Source organism: Bombina bombina, chromosome 4, assembly GCF_027579735.1.
Source record: "Bombina bombina isolate aBomBom1 chromosome 4, aBomBom1.pri, whole genome shotgun sequence".
Lineage (NCBI taxonomy): Eukaryota > Metazoa > Chordata > Amphibia > Anura > Bombinatoridae > Bombina > Bombina bombina.
The window spans coordinates 578,365,186-578,386,353 of NC_069502.1; the positions used below are offsets into that span (position 1 = coordinate 578,365,186).

The window sequence follows — 21,168 nt, forward strand, 5'->3', positions numbered from 1 at the left end:
TTTTGCGGCACAAATCAGCACAAACGCAGCACAAACTAATGGTTTATTTGTTTTTAAAATTGAATAACATTGGGGGGAAGTGGGCGGGGTTTCATAAAAAATAAATGTGCAATATCTCCTAAACCAAACCTGCACAATCGTTCGTTTTTGCGGCACAAATCAGCAGAAACGCAGCACAAACGAATGATATATTTGTTTTTACATTGAATAACATGGAGTGCAAAGTGGGCGGGGTTTCATAAAACAATCTATGCGCAATATCTCCGTAACCAAACTGGCACAAACGTTCGTTTTTGCGGCACAAATCAGCAGAAACGCAGCACAAACAAATGGTTTATTTGTTTTTAAAATTGAATAACATGGGGTGCAAAGTGGGCGGGGTTTCATAAAAAATAATGCGCTATATCTCCCAAACCAAAGCAGCACAAACATTCGTTTTTGCGGCACAAATCAGCATAAACGCAGCACAAACAAATGGTATATTTGTTTTTAAAATTGCATAACATGGGGTGCAAAGTGGGCGGAGTTTCAGCAAATATAATGCATAATATCTCCTAAACCAAACCGGCACAAACTTTAGTTTTTGCAGCACAAATCAGCACAAACACAGCACAAATGGTATATTTGTTTTTAAAATGGCATAACATTGGGGGGGGAGTGGGAGGAGTTTCAGCAAATATAATGCATAATATCTCTGAAACCAAACCGGCACAAACGTTCGTTTTTGCGGCACAAATCAGCACAAACGCAGCACAAATGGTATATTTGTTTTTAAAATTGCATAACATTGGGAAGGGGAAGTGGGCGGGGTTTCATAAAAAATAAATGCGCAATATCTCCTAAACCAAACATGCACAATCGTTCATTTTTGTGGCACAAATCAGCACAAACGCAGCACAAACGAATGGTATATTTGTTTTTAACATTGAATAACATGGGGTGCAAAGTGGGCGGGGTTTCATAAAACAATCTATGCGCAATATCTCTGTAACCAAACTGGCACAAACGTTCGTTTTTGCGGCACAAATCAGCAGAAATGCAGCACAAACAAATGGTATATTTGTTTTTAAAATTGAATAACATGGGGTGCAAAGTGGGCGGGGTTTCATAAAAAATAATGTGCTCTATCTCCCAAACCAAAGCAGCACAAACGTTCGTTTTTGCGGCACAAATCAGCATAAACGCAGCACAAACAAATGGTATATTTGTTTTTAAAATTGAATAACATGGGGTGCAAAGTGGGCGGAGTTTCAGCAAATATAATGCATAATATCTCCTAAACCAAACCGGCACAAACTTTAGTTTTTGCAGCACAAATCAGCACAAACGCAGCACAAACGAATGGTATATTTTAATTCAGTTTTTACAAACATGGGCTGCCAACTTCACACAGGTCATTGAATTGACACTTTGACGGTAACTCATTTTTTTACTTTAACAAAGACATTGCATTGTCAGCTGAGCATACATACAATATAAGTCTCAGTTACACACAGGATAGCACCTTGTCTAAGTGCACCAGAGCAATCTGTTGTTTACCTATATCCTGACGTTAATGTATTAGCGCGTTAGAGAGACACGGCAGCTCTGGGACTTATACAGATAAGACTGTCAGTATTTTCCTGTTTTTATATATATATATATATATATATATATATATATATATATATATATATATATATATATATATATATATATAATGAGATCAGTAAGAAGGGGAATCCTGGATTATAATCCAAGATGAAAGACAGGGAATTCAGCACTCTTTTATAAAGAATTTTATTAGCTTACATATAGTAATGTATCCTTAATTTGCTTAGACCACAAAGAGGAGAAAGCGGTCACTTACACACAGTATTTATAGAGACTTAACACCAAAGATTAATATATACAGAAATACAAAAAAAATGTGTGTAAATATTATTCAGTGTTTACAAATTTGCATTCAAACCTGACCGGTCAGGGGTCTGTGTGAGTACACTGGAAAAAGATTGCATATGGCAACATTAGGACAAATACAACATAGGTTTAGTTAGACCTTCTACACCCCACTGCTCTCAGCACCTCTTGAGGAAAACCTCTTGATATCAATGCTGGGCAGATGTCTGTTTGGGTATAAGGAGGTTAGTAACTATCCTCAATAGCAGCAGCCAGTTACCATATATCAGTATATGAATTTTTGTACATATGAGTATAGTGTATACAAAGGGAGCACTACCCAGACTACTACACCCTGCTGCAAACGGCACCTCTTATGAGAGGCTTCTTGCCGAGCAGGTTAACAAAGTTGGGATCTAAGTAGTCAGTGGGATCGTTTCCCCTGCATATGCACAATATAGCTGAAATGGTTAGGCACAAGTGAATCAGCAAAGAGACAATTAGATGACATTCAATCTTTCGAAATCAATGAAAGGCGGTCAGATGTAAAGTTGCAAAGTTCATAAGAAAGAGCATGCAAGCTGCTATTGAGGATAGTTACTAACCTCCTTATACCCAAACAGATTTATCTGCCCAGCATTAACCTCGATATCAAGAGGTTTTCCTCAAGAGGTGCTGAGAGCATTGGGGTGTAGAAGGTCTAACTAAACCTATGTTGTATTTGTCCTAATGTTGCCATATGCAATCTTTTTTCAGTGTACTCACACAGACCCCTGACCGGTCAGGTTTGAATGCAAATTTGTAAACACTGAATAATATTTACACACATTTTTTGTATTTCTGTATATATTAATCCTTATATATTAATCTTTGGTGTTAAGTCTCTATACATACTGTGTGTAAGTGACTGCTTTCTCCTCTTTGCAGTCTAAGCAAATTAAGGATACATTACTATATGTAAGCTAATAAAATTCTTTATAAAAGAGTGCTGAGTTCCCTGTCTTTCATCTTGGATTATAATCCAGGATTCCCTTTCTTACTGATCTCATTACACATTATTTAAGGGTCTGCACCATTTTCTACTTGTAGAGTATTCTAATACAATTTGTTTAGAGGTACTCATATGCTTAAAATTACCTCCTAGCAGTTGCTTCCCCACCGTATATTTCTTGATATATATATATATATATATTTAGTGTTGTTGAAATTTGTGTCATATAAAACAAATAAAAATATGTGCAAAAATAAAATATGTGCTGCCATAGGCTCTAAATAAGGATGCACAGGGCATATGTACATATGATCAGTGAACACCAGTAAAACCTATCAATAAACGTGTAATAATTAGAAGCATTACTGCTAATACATATGTATTGCAAAAATGCTACCGTTCATAACTGAAATACATTCATGATCGTATCAGTCTTATGCTCCATTGTTAATAGTGACAGCATGTATTTTGTTTTTTTCCAGAAAGAATAACAGAAAGTTTTTAAGATACTTTTATCTCGGCTATGTGTAATACTTTCTACTAAGCTTCAGTCACTTTTCTGTCCTATAAGCATCTATCTAAGCAGCAACAGTGCTACTAGTGACAAGCGTAAACTATATAAAAACTTTTTAGTTTACAAGGTAGATTATTTTTCTTCAGTAGCAAATGCCAGACGTTTTTTTTATGTTTAGCTAATATCGTTCTCACACAATGTTATCACAGCACTAAGCTTTATTACAGTGCTCTCTCAATTCCAGTATCACCAACTACATAGACTGACTCCTACAATGTCTCCATACTCCTCCCCTTGGCCTCCTCTTGCTCCGGTACACCGGGCGGAGCTACAAACCAGGAAGTAAACGACTTGCGGGGGTGCAGATTTTCTGCGAGCTTGCAATACGTCAAGTGCAGGAATCAGAGCAGGTGAGCCGCAGCTTGGTACCAACACTCGGTATTGTAGGTTTTGCTCGTCCGAACTGATGGTGAAGCAGGTGGTTAGTCACTCGTTACATGTATAAATGTAGTATCCTTTTTTAAAACGTTACTTGGGTACAACTGTATGGCTGATTTTTAAGTAAGATGTGTGAATGCATGTTATTGTTACCCCGCATTTACTATTTCACTATTATACTTTGCAGCCCTTTTTCTCAAAACGTTAAACTTTTTTTTTTTTTTTTTTGCATAAGCCCCAGCGAAAATTAATAAAATATATGTATTATTGCTTCATGGCCTATAATACATTATTAAATAGTGATACAGATATGTTGAAATGTGCTGACATGTAAGGCATAGTTGGATCAGATATGATAACCAACTTCTCTAACAAAATAATTTCACATATTTTTCATCATAGAGTAACCTAATACATTATGGCATTTTAAAAATGAATAAAAGTCAATTTGTTAGAGGCAAAAATGTATTATGGCAGAACAGTAATCATTTAAAGGGGCATTCAACTCAATAGGAGTTGCTAGGAAATCAAACAAAAACATTTACATTTCATATTTTTGTACCATTTTTATATTCTTCCAAAACTAAAATAAATTACATTAGTGTGAAAGTGGTAAACTGTTCACTGCTAGAGAGGAAAGCAATGTAATTTAATGTATCAATTAGAAATTTGCAAACTACTATTACTCATTCATATATCTTGAGCAATGATCTATATTTACTCTTACTGTCAAGTTCAAAAGTCCAAAAACTAGATACAGTTTGATCTGGTCTATTTCAAAACACTTATTGTAGCATAGCTGTCTTTTTTTTTCAGATTGTCTATATTGACAGAAAAAGACCAGAGGCGCCTCATAGGGTGAGTATGTCTAAGTGGAAAAAAAAACCACTTGATGTGAGGACAAGTGGGAACTCACATTTAGATGGGCACTACATGTAGTGCACGTGTGGCAAACTGGAGCATACTGATCCCTCCAGCGAGACAACCTAGGCACAACAGTGGTAGAGAGGAACGTCAGCAAGCGTCAAGCCGACACCACAATGTGGATTTCCTGAACTGGGTGGCGAGGGGATAGGAGGTGACGTCACAGTCACAAGGTAAGCACTGTTAGCACCAAGAGAGAGCTCTGACTCCCAAACAGTTAACTTATTCACCAATAAAATGTTGGTTAGAAAAACAGTGAGGGGTATCACAATGCCAGTGAAAAGCAAAAAGGTTCCTTTGTTGGCATGTACATTTTTTTTATTTAAAAACAAGCGAGAGTCCGCCCTCTGATTACATACACAGGTGAGGCAGGGAACAATCTTATACATCTGAAACATATTTTTGTTACATAGTAATTAAACAATGGTTAAAAACAAAGGAACTAAGTATAGTATCAGAAATACTTATATAAGCATACTAAAAATGCGCAATCCTAGTATTATTGCACACCTAAATACATCTGAGCTCTCTCTTGTTGCTGACGGAGCCTGCCTTGTTACTGGGACGTCACCCCCTATACCCACGCCAACCGATTGAGGAAATCCACATTGTGGTGTTGACTTGTCGCTTGCTGTCGTTCCCCTCTACCGCTGTTGTGCCTGGGTTGTCTCGCTGGAGGGACCGGTATGCTACAGTTTGCCAAACGTGCACTATATGTATTGCCCATCTAAATGTGAGTTGCTACTTGTCATTACATCAAGTGTTTTCTTCCACTTAGACATACTCACCCTATGACGCGCCTCTTGTCTTTTTCTGTCGTTAAAGCCTTTGTGGTATTCAGGATCCCTTCATCAGAGTGACGACTCATTGGGTGTTCCACATTCTATGAGACTGTTTACTTATTTCATTGGACATTGTTTATTGTGTTCATTGTGTATTTTGTACCATCTTTGTGTTTTCATATAGTGAGTGTCCCCTTTATATATATCATTCTTGTATAGGAGTTAGTCTTATACAAGTTATTTGCATTGTCTATATTGTCTAGGTTATTCAATTTGTGTTTTTCTTTTTTTTTTTACCTTGTTAGATTTGTGATAATACACATAACAGCAACTCATAATGTTGCATGTTCACAGTAGAGATTTAGGGGCAGATTTATCATTCTCTGGAAGGACATTGCTAGCAGGCAGTGAACCTGTCCGACTGGGATCGCAAATTCTAAGCAGCATTTGCTGCATATATTTATATAAATCATCATAGCTCTATATATGATACTGTTCATTTGTAAAACACTTAATTGAACATTGTATTTCCATACTTGGATAAAATCTATTCACCGATCACTTGAAACTAACACACTGAAAGTTGCTTAACCCCTTAATGACCACAATGTACCCTGTATGTCACTGGTCGTTAAGGGTTTTTTCAGGACATAATAGCACAATTCTAGCAAGAAGACGCTATTAATACCCTCCCTCCAGCAGACTTTGTGGAATAGAGCAGTCTCAACGCTGGTGGCAAGACCGCGCTATAAAACAATCTAGTCCAAAAAAAAGGCCAGTGACATACAGGGTACGTCGCTGGTCCTTAAGGGGTTAAAATTGCATTCTCTATCTGAATCATTAAAGCAAAAAAAAAAAAAATGGGTTAAGTATTCCTTTAAAGGGACATTCCAGCCAAAATTGGAAACCACGTGGGTGCATTTCGGTATTGAACAGAAGCATTTTTGTAATATACATGCATTAGCAAAAATGCTTCTAATAAAAGCTATAGCTGGGGGGGCGGAGCCGACGAGCACACTGAACAGACACACTTCTCTAAAGCTCCTCATCTATGCTATTACTTAGTGAATTTATATATTCTTAAGAGATCTCTTGTCAGAATTTACTTCGAACTTACATTGAGACTATCTTGCCTTGGATACGGTGAGAGTGCTAACCGAGTCTATCACAGTGAAACAGCCCTTAAACCCGGTACCAAGGTCTCTGCTGCAAAGGCGCGAACCACCATCTTAACTCAGAATGCAGTTCCTGGATCAATGGGAAGAGAAGACGGAACATTCTCTTCAACTCTACTATACTGAGATAAAGCGAGACCTTACTACTATTAGAGATAAGTTTGCAGCCCTGCTATCTAACCGGCCATTAGAACGGGAGATATCTGAGATCACTGTCTACCCATCTTTCCACAGCACCAACTGCGAAACACCAGACCACACGGATGGACTCTTATGGATCTAACTTGGAGGTCCCTCCTAACAACTCACGGACTGACATATTAGGCTCCAGTATACTGAGGGCATCTAAAGCAGCTCCACTCACCCTGTCTGATTACGGGCTTGATCGTTTAGCGCAACCTCGGCAATTTTACTGCATTGAAGAGCCCCTGAGTCCACAGTTCTCTACCGGGTACATGGCGAAGAGCCGAGAGGACACTAGCTCGCTATCCAAGCAGGACATCTTACTCACACTTTGTGCAGAGCCAGGGCGGAGAGATGTGGCCGACCCTTCATGGAGGAAAGGATTTTCTACACAACCGCGGAGACAGCTCAATGAAGAGGATCCCTGGGGAAATAGTCTGAGGCACGGTCAGTTACTCCATACATCCGCAACTACCTCTGCATGGGGCGAAAATACCTACCCATACACGTTAGTGAAATTGATGAGGCATGTTCCAGAAGGACTCCGAGTTGGAGTGGGGTAAATTTATATTGACTATCTCGCTACCGCAGGTGCCCGACTCTTACTGATTCGTTATGGGACCTACAGTAATAATATGGTCTCCTCTGGGACTGTTGTTAAATACCTGCGAAAATCCTCTTTATTCATTATTATTTTATTTGACGTTACATTGCTAATCCTTCAATGTCTAAGTGTGTTTGCACCATGATGTTTAACCTCACTTTGTGTAATTTTAGGGATGCCCTTCCCCTGCAATAAATAGTTTCCAGGTCGTTTACCGCCACATAGGAGCTCAGTACAGAGAGACTTCCTTACCCCATCCGAATGTCCATAGTCAGGGTACATTAAGCAATTGCAATCACCTTAACCCGTTTTTCATAGAAGAAGCCAGGTTTAAATGGATAGACAATCTTGTTATTTTAAGCACTTAGATATGCTAGCTGTCTTATGTATTTTTAGATATGTTGTTAATGGCCTTCTAATTTATAAGATAGTATCATGCCTAACATCCAGATACCCAACAAAGCACGTATTCACAATTAGATATGTGCATATCTCCTAAAGTGTTGTTAATACTATATAATATACCCAACACAGCGTAAGCAGCAGTGACACTTAGTCCCTTTATAATGTTCTACGTATAACTATCCCGATACTATTTTTAGATGCAGCAACAGTACGTGTCTCGAACTTCTTAATAATGGAGTAGCTTGCAATACATATATAACTAGACCAATAAGGACTTAGATTCTCATGTCTAGTCTTACTGTGCTCCATCAGAAGCTATTACCCTAGGCCTGTTCCTAATATACTATATGACCTAGCTTGAATCATTTTGGCTCTAATAATACTAGGTCAACACTATAGCAATTACATTTGAATACACCTGTATGCAAGCACATACAGCACCTATTTGTTGTTATATTATAGTAGTTTTCAATGTGATAGGTGTTTCTAGAACCTGGCTTATGTTGATCTCCCTGAACCTACTGTTGGCGCTAGCTGAAGACCCCATACAAGGACAAATGGTCCTTTGTCATTCCTGCATAACTTCGAAATCATGACCAGTGTTTTGTTATACTGTGCTACTATGCTGTTTTCTGCTTGTATTTAGAGTTTCAACGGATGTATTTTGTATGCTTTAGTAACGCTACTATAATATGCGTTTATCTCATTGTCCTCACTGGGTAATATGGTAGTGTAAAGATGTCTTTATTTAGATAGTTAGACTACAATTCCCATATAATTGCCTTTTTGAACATAACACTAACATAAGACTGGAAGTTAGGTATTAATACCATGTTAGTTTATTTTTTCATATATCTAGTTATCCCCTCCTGTTTATATCCTACCCAGGTAACTACCCTTACTCTCCCATGCCCTAGATTAAATTTGTTCACGTTTATACATAGAGGAATGGTCTACATCGTAGTCTACCTTAAAGTTCTGAAGTCTCAATATATTTACAAATTTGATATATTAATTGGCTCCGCCCCCCCCACCCCTCTTATTCTATTTAGAGTGGCTCTTGCCCACTGACTCCTCCTCCCCCAAGCCAGACTACTACCCATGTATACTTAAAAGCACCCTACTCGAATAATTGAATCCATAAGGTTTCTCAATTCAGAGATGTCCAACTTTCCATAATCCTAAACTACCCTACGCAATATCTACCTTGTCCTTAGGACTCCTGAACACGGGGGCTTACTTTATATCTTACCTTGTTATATATGGTGGTGTCTGGTTTATGAAGAAAGACAAAAAAGAGGTCATTCCTACCCCTACACAGGTTAGCTCGATAGTTTTCATCATCTTTTTGCTGCTATTTAACAGGAATACTTGAATTGCATCATTCTCATCTTATCAACTATGTATTAATGCTGCTTTGTATTTTGTATTTACCCTGTGTGGGTGGAACATTGTTTGTTACCTATTACTTTAACCTCAATAAAAAAAAATACTTTTCAAAATAAAAGCTATAGCTGTTTCAAAAGTGTATTTAAGTATGCACCGTGCACCAGCATTTTAAACACAACACTTGCTTAGAGAGCCTAAGGTGCTGGTACCATCTGGTAATTACTCAATTTGTTCATTGCTGACATGATACAAGCCCCAGTGATGATCTGAGCAGCTGCATTATTTAAAATGTGGGTGCAGTGATAATATCTAGCTATGCTTCACATGCACGTTCAGAGAAAAATGTTAACACTAAAACAGTGATAACTTTTACTAGAAGCATTTTTGCTAATACGTTTATATTGCAAATATGTTTCTACTCAAAGATGTAATTCATCTATGTGCACTTAAATTTTGACTGGAATTTCCCTTTAAGTTTATACAAGCTTTTTTTTATTATAGTATTTTCAATGTATTGTTAATGTGTACTGATTTTTTTTTTTTTAATTGTAATTTTCTTGTTTTATAGTAAATTGAAAATATAAAATGGTAAGAACAATGTCGTCATCATGATAAGATTCCGCAGGAGAACATGTATTACCCTGGGATTTTTTATTTTATTCATTTGTTTGATTATGATGGGATTGAAAACTTTGCGACCTGATTCTGCTGCTTTTGGAAACCCTTTTGGACTTGGTCTATTACCTGAAATTGAAAGACCCTCTCCAGCAAATACATTTTATAAGCCACGAAAAGGTGTCCAAAACATGGAAATTGTGACAAAAGGTTTAGTTCCATTAAAGCCTATTATTTCAGAATCGGAGATGGAAGCGTTGCCAAGTCCAAATTTCAACATTCATGTATTTTATTACACATGGTATGGTAGCCCTCAGTTCAACGATAAATATATTCATTGGAATCATCCCTTGCTGAAACACTGGGATACAAAAGTTGCAAATAGTTTTCCAACAGGAAGACACAATCCACCTGATGATGTTGGAGCTGATTTTTATCCAGAGCTAGGACCGTACAGTTCGAGGGACCCATCTGTGATAGAAGCACACATGAAACAAATTCGATCAGCTTCCATAGGTAATGCTCTTTTTCTTTACTGAAAGAGATTATTAAACCCTTAGCTTAGGAGCTGGCCCATTTTTGGTTTAGAACCTGGGCTACGCTTGCTTATTGGTGGCTAAATGTAGCCACCAATAAGGAAGTGCTATCCAAGTTTCTGAACCTAAAATAGGCCGGCTTATATGCTTTATATTCCTGCTTTTTAAATAAAGATAGCAAGAGAACGAATAAAAACTGTTAATAGGAGTAAATTAGAAAGTTGCTTAAAATTGCATGCTCTATCTGAACCATTAAATAAAAAATGTAGGGTTAGTATCCCTTTTAAAAAGCACTTTTTTTAGATTCTTCTTTTTAAGTGTTCAATCTCAGATGGCTTTGCTTGTGTCAGTATTATATACCCATTATATTTAAAACATTAAAAGGACGTTGTACTCAAAATGTTTGTCATGTATATAAAAGAGCAGTTGTTAAACCTGTCAAATATTATTTCAATTTGAACTTAAACTAACAAAGTGAATAAATGTTTGGGACTCTTGCTCACTGACTTATAGGGACAACATCTACATGAAAAATGGGCTTATTTAACACGGGAACATCAATTTGTTAAAAATAAATAAATACATATTATATATTAAAACAGCCTATTAAATGGAAAAGAGAAAATAAAAGTATCATGTCCTTTTAAGCGTTGGTGCAACTAATAAAAACAGTTATCCTTTTTTTTTTTTTTTTTTTTTTTTCTTTTCTACAACAGGCTTTTATTTTTTACATAAACAGATATAAAAGTGCTATAAGATTTTTTTTTTTTTTTACATATAACTGTGCTTAACCTTGGCAAAGGGGATAAATATATAATTAAACTCTGCTCCAGAGCAGCAGTGCAGTACTGGGAGTTACCTGAACACCAGTGTTAATTTTTACGGCAAATTTCAATTTAATCTTAGTTTTAGTCTTTTGACTAAAATACCATTTTGGTTTTAGTCGTATTGTAGTCATCTGAATTGTTTTAGTTTTAGTCTCGTTATAGTCGACTAAATCTCCAGTAGATTTTAGTCTACTAAAATCTAAGGGGTTTAGTTAAAGGGACAGTTTACACCAGAATTTTTATTGTTTTAAAAGATAGATAATCCCTTTATTACCCATTTCCCAGTTTTGCATAACCAACACAGTTATAATAATATACTTTTAACCTCTGTGATTATCTTGTATCTAAGCCTCTGCAAACTGCACCTTTTTTCAGTTCTTTTGACAGACTTGCAGTCTAGCCAATCAGTGCCTGCTCCCAGATAACTTCACCTGCACGAGCACCGTGTTATCTATATGAAATACGTGAACTAACACCCTCTAGTGGTGAAAAACTGTTAAAATGCAATCTGAAAGAGGTGGGCTTCAAGGTCTAAAAAATTAGCATATGAACCTCCTAGGTTAAGCTTTCAACTAAGAATACCAAGAGAACAAAGCAAAATTGGTGATAAAAGTAAATTGGAAAATTGTTTAAAATTACATGCTTTAGCTGAATCATGAAAGTTTATTTTGGCCTTGACTGTCACTTTAAAGTGTAATGCATTTTTTAAAGGGACACTAAACCCAAATATTTTCTATCATGATTCAGATAGAGCATGCAATTTTAAGCAACTTTCTAATTTATTCCTATTATCAATTTTTCTTCGTTCTCTTGCTATCTTTATTTAAAAAGCAGGAATATGATGCATAGAAGTCGTCGCCCCATTTTTGGTTGAGAACCTGGGTTATGCTTACTTATTGGTGGGTAAATGTAAGCCTCCGATAAGCAAGCGCTATCCATTGTGCTGATCCTAAAATGGACTGGCTGCTAAGATTTACATTCCTGCTTTTAAAATAAAGATAGCAAGAGAACGAAAAAAAATTGATAATAGGAGTAAATTAGAAAGTTGCTTAAAATTCCATGTTCCATCTGAATCATGAAAGAAAAAAAATTGGGTTCGGTGTCCGTTTAAGCATTTCTCTATAATTAACAAACTCATTATATACTCCAGGAGTAAACATCTAATAGCCTGTTATTATTTATGGTATTAAGGTTTAAAAATGCAATACAGACACCGATTTAGCCGTTGGGATATATAACGTCTTTATTAAACTTATTTAAATAAAACCAAGTTTCATAAAACAAACAGAAGTACAACTTTAAAATATAAAAAACTGTAAACTGTATTGCCATTGCACATATTACCCAATATAAAAACTATAACAGTTCTCTGTTAATAATTAAAACAAGTATCAAGTAACTCAACACAACAAAAAGTTTCTGCAGCTAGCACAGGCACAGCATGACTTAAACCCATACTGTGGGGTTATTCTTATTTCTATAGGAAGAATCAATTGATAGTTCACAAATTAAAAAAAAATGTCAACTAAATTAACACTGCTCTAAAACTTTCAAACTCATTATTTACTCCTGGAGTAAAAGGTTTATTAACCTTTTTTTATTTATTGTTTTAAGGTTTGAACATGCAATACAGATTTAACAGTTGTGGTATATAACGTCTTTATCTTAAAATTAAATAAAACCAAGTTTTGTAAATAAACAAGAAGATAGCCTTGCTTTTTTATTTTTACAAAAGAGCAGTAATTAGATATGGATTAATTATAAAACCTTGCATAAAGTGTTAATTTTGACAGCAAATTTTGATTTAGTTTTAGTCATAGTCTTTTGACTAAAATACCATTTTAGTTTTAGTCGTATTTTAGTCATCAGAATTTCTTTAGTTTTAAGCTCATTTTAGTCTAGTTTTAGTTGACGAAATTAACACTGCTGAACACACCCGGTGAGTCAATGAGAAGAGGATATGTGTGTAGCTAGCCACCTATCCACAGCTAGCTCCCAGTACTGCATTGCATTGAAATATCCTGTAAGCCTAAGTTATGTGGGATAGAAGAAGAATAAACTGCTACTACATCTATTGTTAACCATTCTTGATTTTCTAATCATATTATTGTAGACAGTTTATTCTAGATCTTATTTAGTATCCCTCATATAGCTTGGCTGAGATACAACTAATAGTTGCAAAATCTCATCTACCCATTAAGACAGCGGTCAAAGCAGAGAACCTATTCCACACACAATAGGGTCTACCTTTAACATTTCATAAAGATATGTGCACTTTTGGCAGTCGATAAAGCATAGGTAATACTGGATATTCAACAAATAAAAATTCAGTTTTCCAGATCCAAAAATCCTAGGTCTAAACCATCATCTATAAGATGGAGTTCATCTTGAAACCTAACGTTGGTTCTGAACTCCGGACAATTTCATTGTCACTATTGCTTAGTTGTCTAAGGGCTCGATGATATATTGTTCGCCAGCTCAAACCTTCTTTTTCTCGCTGACACTCGCAGGGCTGCCACGGTGCAATGATCGTAAAAAAGGGGCAGTCCCTGCGAGTTGCGAGATGGCTCCTATTAAAACTAATGGAGCTCGCTGGATAGGGAAACTTCACTCCTTAGTGCGAAGTTAGCAGAGAGCAGGGGGAGCACTTTAAAATTAAAATCATGCAGCCAATATAACTCACATTACGCTGCTTTCTGCTTATATCATCTTACATTCGCCTATATGTTCGTATGCATTTGTTTTTCTATTGGGGTTATAAGTGTTCGTATTGTTTTGAGAAAAGCTCACCACCTTTTAGTTGACGATAAAAAACTGTGATATCTGCAGTGCGAAAATCTTTATAGAATTACACTGGGATTAGTGAGACATTTTCATATACGCCCATGGAATGCCCATGTTCAGCCCATTTTACGCTTTGCATTTTGTATTTATAAATTCAAATTTCTGTGTGATTTTTGCACATTCAGTGTTCTACAATTACGATTTACGCTGTGAATATTTCATTTGATTTATTCCTGTGTAAATTAGATACTAATTTTACGTTTTTGTTAACTTACGATTTTTGGTGAAGAATTTTGTTACAATTTTTGATGCACCTTAACAATACAATTTTTTCCCTGCTTATTTTTGTGTGAATGATTCAAATATTTGTTTTGTATAATGTTTAAAATACGAATTTTGTTGTGCACATTTCATATGAAAATGCAGTATACGCCCCTTAGCGAGACAACCTGTTTTCAGAGTAAAAAATGGCTTTAGATCATTCCACAAGGGAAATAGGACTGGCGAGCATTCTTTAATAATCTCGCCAGCCCAGAGAGCTTTCAATTATTGAGCCCTAAGAGTCTCCTCAATATACTGTACTTTGGTTCATAACAACAGCTGAACCTCTCTTGTCAGCAGTCCGTATCACCAGGTCCTTATTTTCGCTCAATGTTCTCAGTTTCTCTCTCCCTCAAAGTTAGATTAGGTTTATTTTTATATTTTGCTGAGAAAGCTTGGTTAGATCTTGCTTAACTCTTCTATAAAAGGTTTACCAATACCCTACTCTTTATGTGATAAAATGTTCATGGTTCCTTAAAACTAGGTGGACCTAGTTCTCTTTCATCCCCCAACTTTCCACCCTCCTGATAAAGCTCATCAAGGACCACTATCACTATTTCTGAAAAATGTAAAATTGTGTTTTAATACACCCCTATGTCTGGATATAGATCATCCAGAATTTCCAATGTGTTCCATGTCCTGACTAGAAAAATATATCTATGCAAAATAATATTTTATATTAAAAAAATTGGAGACAGAAAAACTTTTATAAACTGGTTATTTATCGCGCCAGCAAACGGGCAAATTTTGCCCGTTTGCAGGCGCGTGATAAATTAACACTCCACTTGTAAACTAGCCCTAAATATTGAAAGACTAATCAGGTTTGAACCATTAGTTGACCTGAAAAAAAGAATGGGATTTCAGCACTCTTTTTAAATACTGTACATCAAAACTGTATTAATGTATCATAAATGTATAATCATTATATAGCACAGTCATAAAGTAAAGTAGCAAGCAACATTAACAAGCTAATTAAAGCACCAGGTTTGTAGTTGCACAGTAACAATAGTAACAACACTTCTTAACCACACATAGTATTTTTGCCAAAATACAATTCTGTCCAATGGTTAGAAAATTAAATCTCATAAATAATGTTCTTGTGCGAAATAATTATGTATTGACTCAATGCCCCTAGGTTTAAATATCTTTGTTATCCAGGCTATAAGCTGTATGCTGGTACAGGCAGAAAAGGTTGTTTACATTTCAATTTACAAGACTCCTATTGATTAATGGGCGAAGGATTTTCACTATATGTATAAACACTTTCACCACACTCCAACTGTTAGTATTACAGTAATGAATTCAACAACCTGCAGGCTGTGTACCAATGCAAACAGAATTTTTTTTTTTTACCTCAAACATCAGAACACTACTCTTATGGATTAGTGGTCTGACAGCTTTACTGTGTGTTTTAACACATTCACCACTTCTGCACCAATTAGTAACAAAGTCTGGTGGATTGCTTTCTTTCAGAGGTCTAAGCACAAATTAGCGCAGCGTATAGCTGTATAGAGCTGCATGAGTAAAAAGCACAACTTTTCAGTCATAGCAATGTTTAGCCGGCTAGAACAGTAACACTGCTTTTAATGTTCACTTGATACCAAGGCTTTCTTGGCATACAGTGATCCAATGTTACAACGGCTAGGCATCAAACACCATAATGTTAGTCCTCTGCTTTGGCGACAGGTGTTTCGCCTCAGCATGCTTTGCAGGTCACAGGGGCCTCATCAGGGCAAAGTAATATTTCTTACCAACCTAGTTACTTCAATCCAGGTTTGGAACAGATTGAAACCAATAGAGGGTATAAAATTCAAACCGTAACTTAAAAGGTTATTTTCAGCTTCAGAGAGGGTATGGCTAGATAAATTAAAGGGGCAGTAAATCTTCAGAATAAAATTGCATTTTTCAAAAGAACAGATCTAAACTTTATATTTCATAATTGCGTATTATTATTATTATTTTTTTTTTTATTGAATGTTCAAAAAACACTTACATATTTTCTTCAATTGCACTCCCTCCGTTTTGCTAATTATCCAAAGCAATTCACGGATGATTCTACATATAGCCCTTGGGAGCGTGCACCTCCATTTTTAATCCCATGATTCTCTTCTCTGGCTAAGCTTTCAGTAGGAGAAGTATTTCTTAGCTCTATCAATACACTGCAGAATGGTAGTCATGTGATAAAGAACGGTAGCGCAGTAGCATTACGTACATCCTGCACAATCTGTATAACTTAAGTAAATGAAATACCTGTAGGCATACGAGCATATAATGCAGATTTATACTCTTACACAGCTCTTTACATTTATGTTCTCCATTTACAGCAATTTGAAATGAAACGTTCTAGACAAACTTTCAGCAATGCAATATACATTACTATGACATGTCTGATAACTACTATAGTATGCGCTATGAGCTGACTGGAGTGCTGGGCTGTCAGTTTACTAATGGGTGATGCAGGCGCTAACTCTGCTACACACGATTCCTAACAAATAGACGTGTGTATGTTTGAACTCTTCTGAGCATAGGGACGGGATTGCGCTTTGCTGATATCAATATTCATAGAGCTAATTAGTAAAAACGCTCTGATTGGTCAATACCTTATAGGAATTTCTGTGACTGTGTGCAGGGGCTGTCTGCTACTGAGATTGGCATGTTTGCTGTTTGTAAAATAAAAGGAAAAAGAATATAAGAATTAATATTTGAAAATATGTATTACTCTAAAGTTGTTTATTATACATTTAGTAAACTGAAGATGTAATATAATTACATAATATAATCTGACCCTTTAATGACAGTATTTATTTGTACTACTGTGGCTTGTCCTTCTGCAGATGATAGTGATTATGTCTATATTGTGCTGTTTTTTCACCACCCTCCCATTTTTCTCAAAGCAAGCTGAAACCCCTTCTTCTATTTGTGTAGTTTCATTATCCCCAACGATTTCTAATCCGAGCTAGTTTCACAAAACTCTATGTGGAATATTTAGAGAGGTTTACCTCTATTGTGATCTAAAACATTCCTCATTTAGGACTAGAATATGAGTGAATAGCTAACAGTTACGCACAAGCGAAAAGGGGTTTATCGCGGTTGTTAGAGCACGTCAGTTGTTTTTGCCTGTATTCCAAGTTAAACGCGATCACTTGAGCACAATTGAAGTTAATGCGTCAGGTTAGCGTGACCTCAGAGCTTTGGTTAACTGTTTTGCAAAACAAAAGTGTGTTCCAAAACACATCAACAATACATTACAAAGTTCAGTTACACTTATACACAATCTAATATATATATATATATAGATCTCAGGTGTTAGAGAAAAAAAAGACAGTTGTGTCTGGAGGAAACTTTTATTCCTTAAGACCAGACGGGTAATTGTGACCAATATAGTGTTTTGGGTTTTCATCCTTTCCCACTGTACTGCTGCAAGTGGTGTATATAAACTTTCTTTTGCTGTTTGGTAACTTTGTGCATCTATACGATCTGAGTATGCTTTTGTTTGTTTATATATTTAAGTGATGATAAAGTCAGCGGCTCCAGTCACACATGGCACAGCGTTCTTCTTCAAAGAGTTGACGTTTCCACCTCTAAACCAATAGCCATGCGTGTTATCTGACATATCTACTACTAATTTGAAGTTCAGACTAAGTACTTTTGCATTGTCTTTTTATCATGCAAATCCACTGTATTTACTGGTCATTTAAGCTTGCTGTGATTTGTCATCTGTCTTGCTTTACTTTGTGAATGTTTGCTCTTTTTCTTACTTGGCTAGTGTTGCTGTACACTCAGTCACTGAGTGTGGCTCTGCCATCTTTCCTCTACTTCTTCCCACTGTTTGCCACAAATGCTTTTCGCTACAGAGTGTGGCAGCCATCTAAGCGTTAGTTTCTATTGAGTTTGGTAAAGTTTTTAAACTGGTGATGATAAAAATTGTATATCCATTAAAGTCTATTGATATTTTTTTTTGTTACCACCAGTTGGCAAACTTTACTAACTCAACGGAAACTAGGCCTAAATAGGGAAAGTATCTTTTATCTCCAACCTTTTGTTTCTCATGAAGTTTTTCCATATTTTCTCCCAACACGCTACTGTCAAATTAGATATCTTACTTATTTTATGAGGGCTGGTTGTATTGTTGGTTATTTATAATATGATCTTTATGTAATAAAGCTATACTACTGCCCTGTTATAGAACCTACTAAAGGCACAAAAAATACATTTTCTCACAATTCATATAGAGCATGCAATTTTAAATAGGTTTCCAATTTAGAGAATGAAGCAAATTAGGTAATATAAGTAAATTGAAAAGTTGTTTAGAATTGCATGCTCTATTTGAATAATGAAAGTTTAGCTTTACTATACTATTAATACACTTATCTATGTGCATTTTTGTGTTGTCTAATGCAGTGATTTTTAACCTTTTTTTTGCCGTGGCACACTTTTTTACATTAAAAAATCCTGTGGCACACCACCATCCCAAAATTTAAAAAAAATCACACATTGTAGCCTAATACAGCATATATATATATATATACACATACACACAAACACACACATACTGTATGTATTGTGCTGTTATGCCATGCCTCGTACAAACTACCCCTGCACTGGGAATAAAAAACAAGCAAAGTTTAAAAAATATGTCACACTGTTGTCAGTCTGCCGTGGCACACCTGAGGATCTCTCACGGCACACTAGTGTGCCACGGCACACTGGTTGAAAAACACTGGTCTAATGAAGTTTTGTTGATGTTAACTTTGCTTATTGACTTTTTTGCACTTCTTATCCTAAGATTTGTGTTGTTGCTTAGGTAACCATTTTATTGTTTTACTGGCTTTGCAGCTTTGTTTGCCAAATCCTATACATGTCAATGTTTTTTTTTTTTTTTTTTCTAATTTGCATGAAATAATTGCCTTTTTGTATTTTTCCCATTTTGTCCCAAAAAATAAAATAAGAAATAAAATAAATATGTCAACTAATGCTGACAACCCTGGTGAGGTTACCCATCTTCGGTTTATGGTCTCTCTTTCAGTTGAAAGCTATGTCATATGCCATGTCTGAACTGTCCATGGTAATGAAGGATCTGCTTCATAAATCTAGATCTGGCCCTCCTAACCTTTTCACAGATTCTGATTTACAATATATTTTCTGAAAACTGGTTTGTACATGGGAAAAAAAAACATTTGAAGCCTGAATCTACTTTTTAACTTTGAACAAAAAAGAGGCAGTAGATTTAAGCCTACCTCCCGAGGTGAGCCTGCTCCCCAGAGCTTTTCAGGTGTTTTGGAGCAGCCATGTTTTATACCACGGAGAGTATCATCATATTGAAATTGTTTCCACCAAATCCTGATAGACATTTAAACGATGGTTGATACTTCAAATTTCAAGTTTTTTTTTTTAATGGGATTTTTTTTTAGATCCGTTGGCCAAGTCTTTTTTTCACCCTATGTATGACACTCCTGCTCATCCGAATGTACCTGAATAGACACAATATAAAATTGTTTGCAAAATGTGTCTGTAAATACCTTGTTAATTTAAACCCAGGTGTTTTTACCTTCCTTTCAAATGGTAATAAATACTCACGTAAAAGGGTTGGATAAATCATTGAAGGCATGCCATGAGCTTCTTTGTCTGCTTACTTAACTGTTAGTTATCTGAAAATTGTTTTTCCTCTTCAATTTTTTTTATCAAGTCATTTAAGGGAAGTGGTTAAAAGTTTAATTTGTCATGGTCATTTCTATGGAATGGCATTTGCTGCCCCTATTAGGGTAAGTCTGACGTTGACAGAATTGCTAACTTAAAAACCTGGTCCATTTGCATGTTTTTTTGTTCAAGAAATCAAAATCTGATCATTTTCCAGCAGATGACGAAAGCCTCATCGTCCATCTCAATGTTAGAGATGAACCTCAAGCTATTAAGCCGATGGTACTAGACCCCCGTCAGACTACACCATTTATTTCCCAACATGACGACCATGTGCTGAAGAGACTGTGGAGAAACCGCAACCTTTACACATATTTGGTGGAATTGCCCGATAGCTACATCCTTTTGGCGCTCCCTTAAACCAGAAATTGAAAAAGCTTTAGGCGCATCGCTCCCCTTCACGCCCTGGGTTTTTCTTTTCAACAAATTCCCTAAAATCCCATGCAAACTAAAACAAACACTTCTCACTATCATGATCAATTCAGCTAAGAGGCTAATCCCACTTAATTGGAAGAAAACAAACCTACCATCCCTGGCAGCCTGGAAAATTAAAGTCACTCATTACCTCCAATTGGAGAAATACCACTACACCCACACCAAACGAATAGAAGAATTTTATAACATAACATTTCTATGGGAGGAATGTGTAAATAGTCAGTAGAAACTCACCCCCTCGCACACTTTCAAAATTGGACCATACAATGGCACACTTATTTCCGACTTCTCTAGACCTAGTTCTCTTAACACATACACACAGTCGGGTCAATTCACTATAGCAATGAGGATGTCAATGTCATTCTACACATAGCTACTTCTCACTCTTAGATACTGGCTGATTGGTACTTCATATCTAATCCAACTATAATAGCTAACCTCGAGTCTTGCTACTATAAACATAACAGAATAACTGTAGCAAAGTTGTATTTGCATTTTTTCCTGTAACAATTGATGCCAATTTGAACGTTTTCTTAATGTTTTTCTATGTATATCTTTGACAACTTTTAATAAAGCATTTAAAACTTAAAAAAAAAAAAAAAAAGAAATCAAAATCTGGAGATTTTTTCTAGTAATTTAAACTCAGAGGCTTACTTTTTTTCCCCTGGTG

At 36.0% G+C, this 21,168-nt stretch overlaps 1 protein-coding gene across 1 annotated transcript in view; it reads left to right on the plus strand.

The window, feature by feature from the left end:
* Positions 1–3,707: 3,707 nt before the first annotated feature.
* MANEA (mannosidase endo-alpha) overlaps positions 3,708–21,168 on the plus strand; it is a 138,813-nt gene continuing 121,352 nt past the window's right edge. Inside the window, exons 1-2 of the mRNA XM_053710554.1 lie at positions 3,708–3,793; positions 9,852–10,414. Of these exons, the coding sequence (XP_053566529.1) occupies positions 9,892–10,414 (523 nt within the window). The 5' untranslated portion in view covers positions 3,708–3,793; positions 9,852–9,891. The remainder of the gene's footprint in view (positions 3,794–9,851; positions 10,415–21,168) is intronic.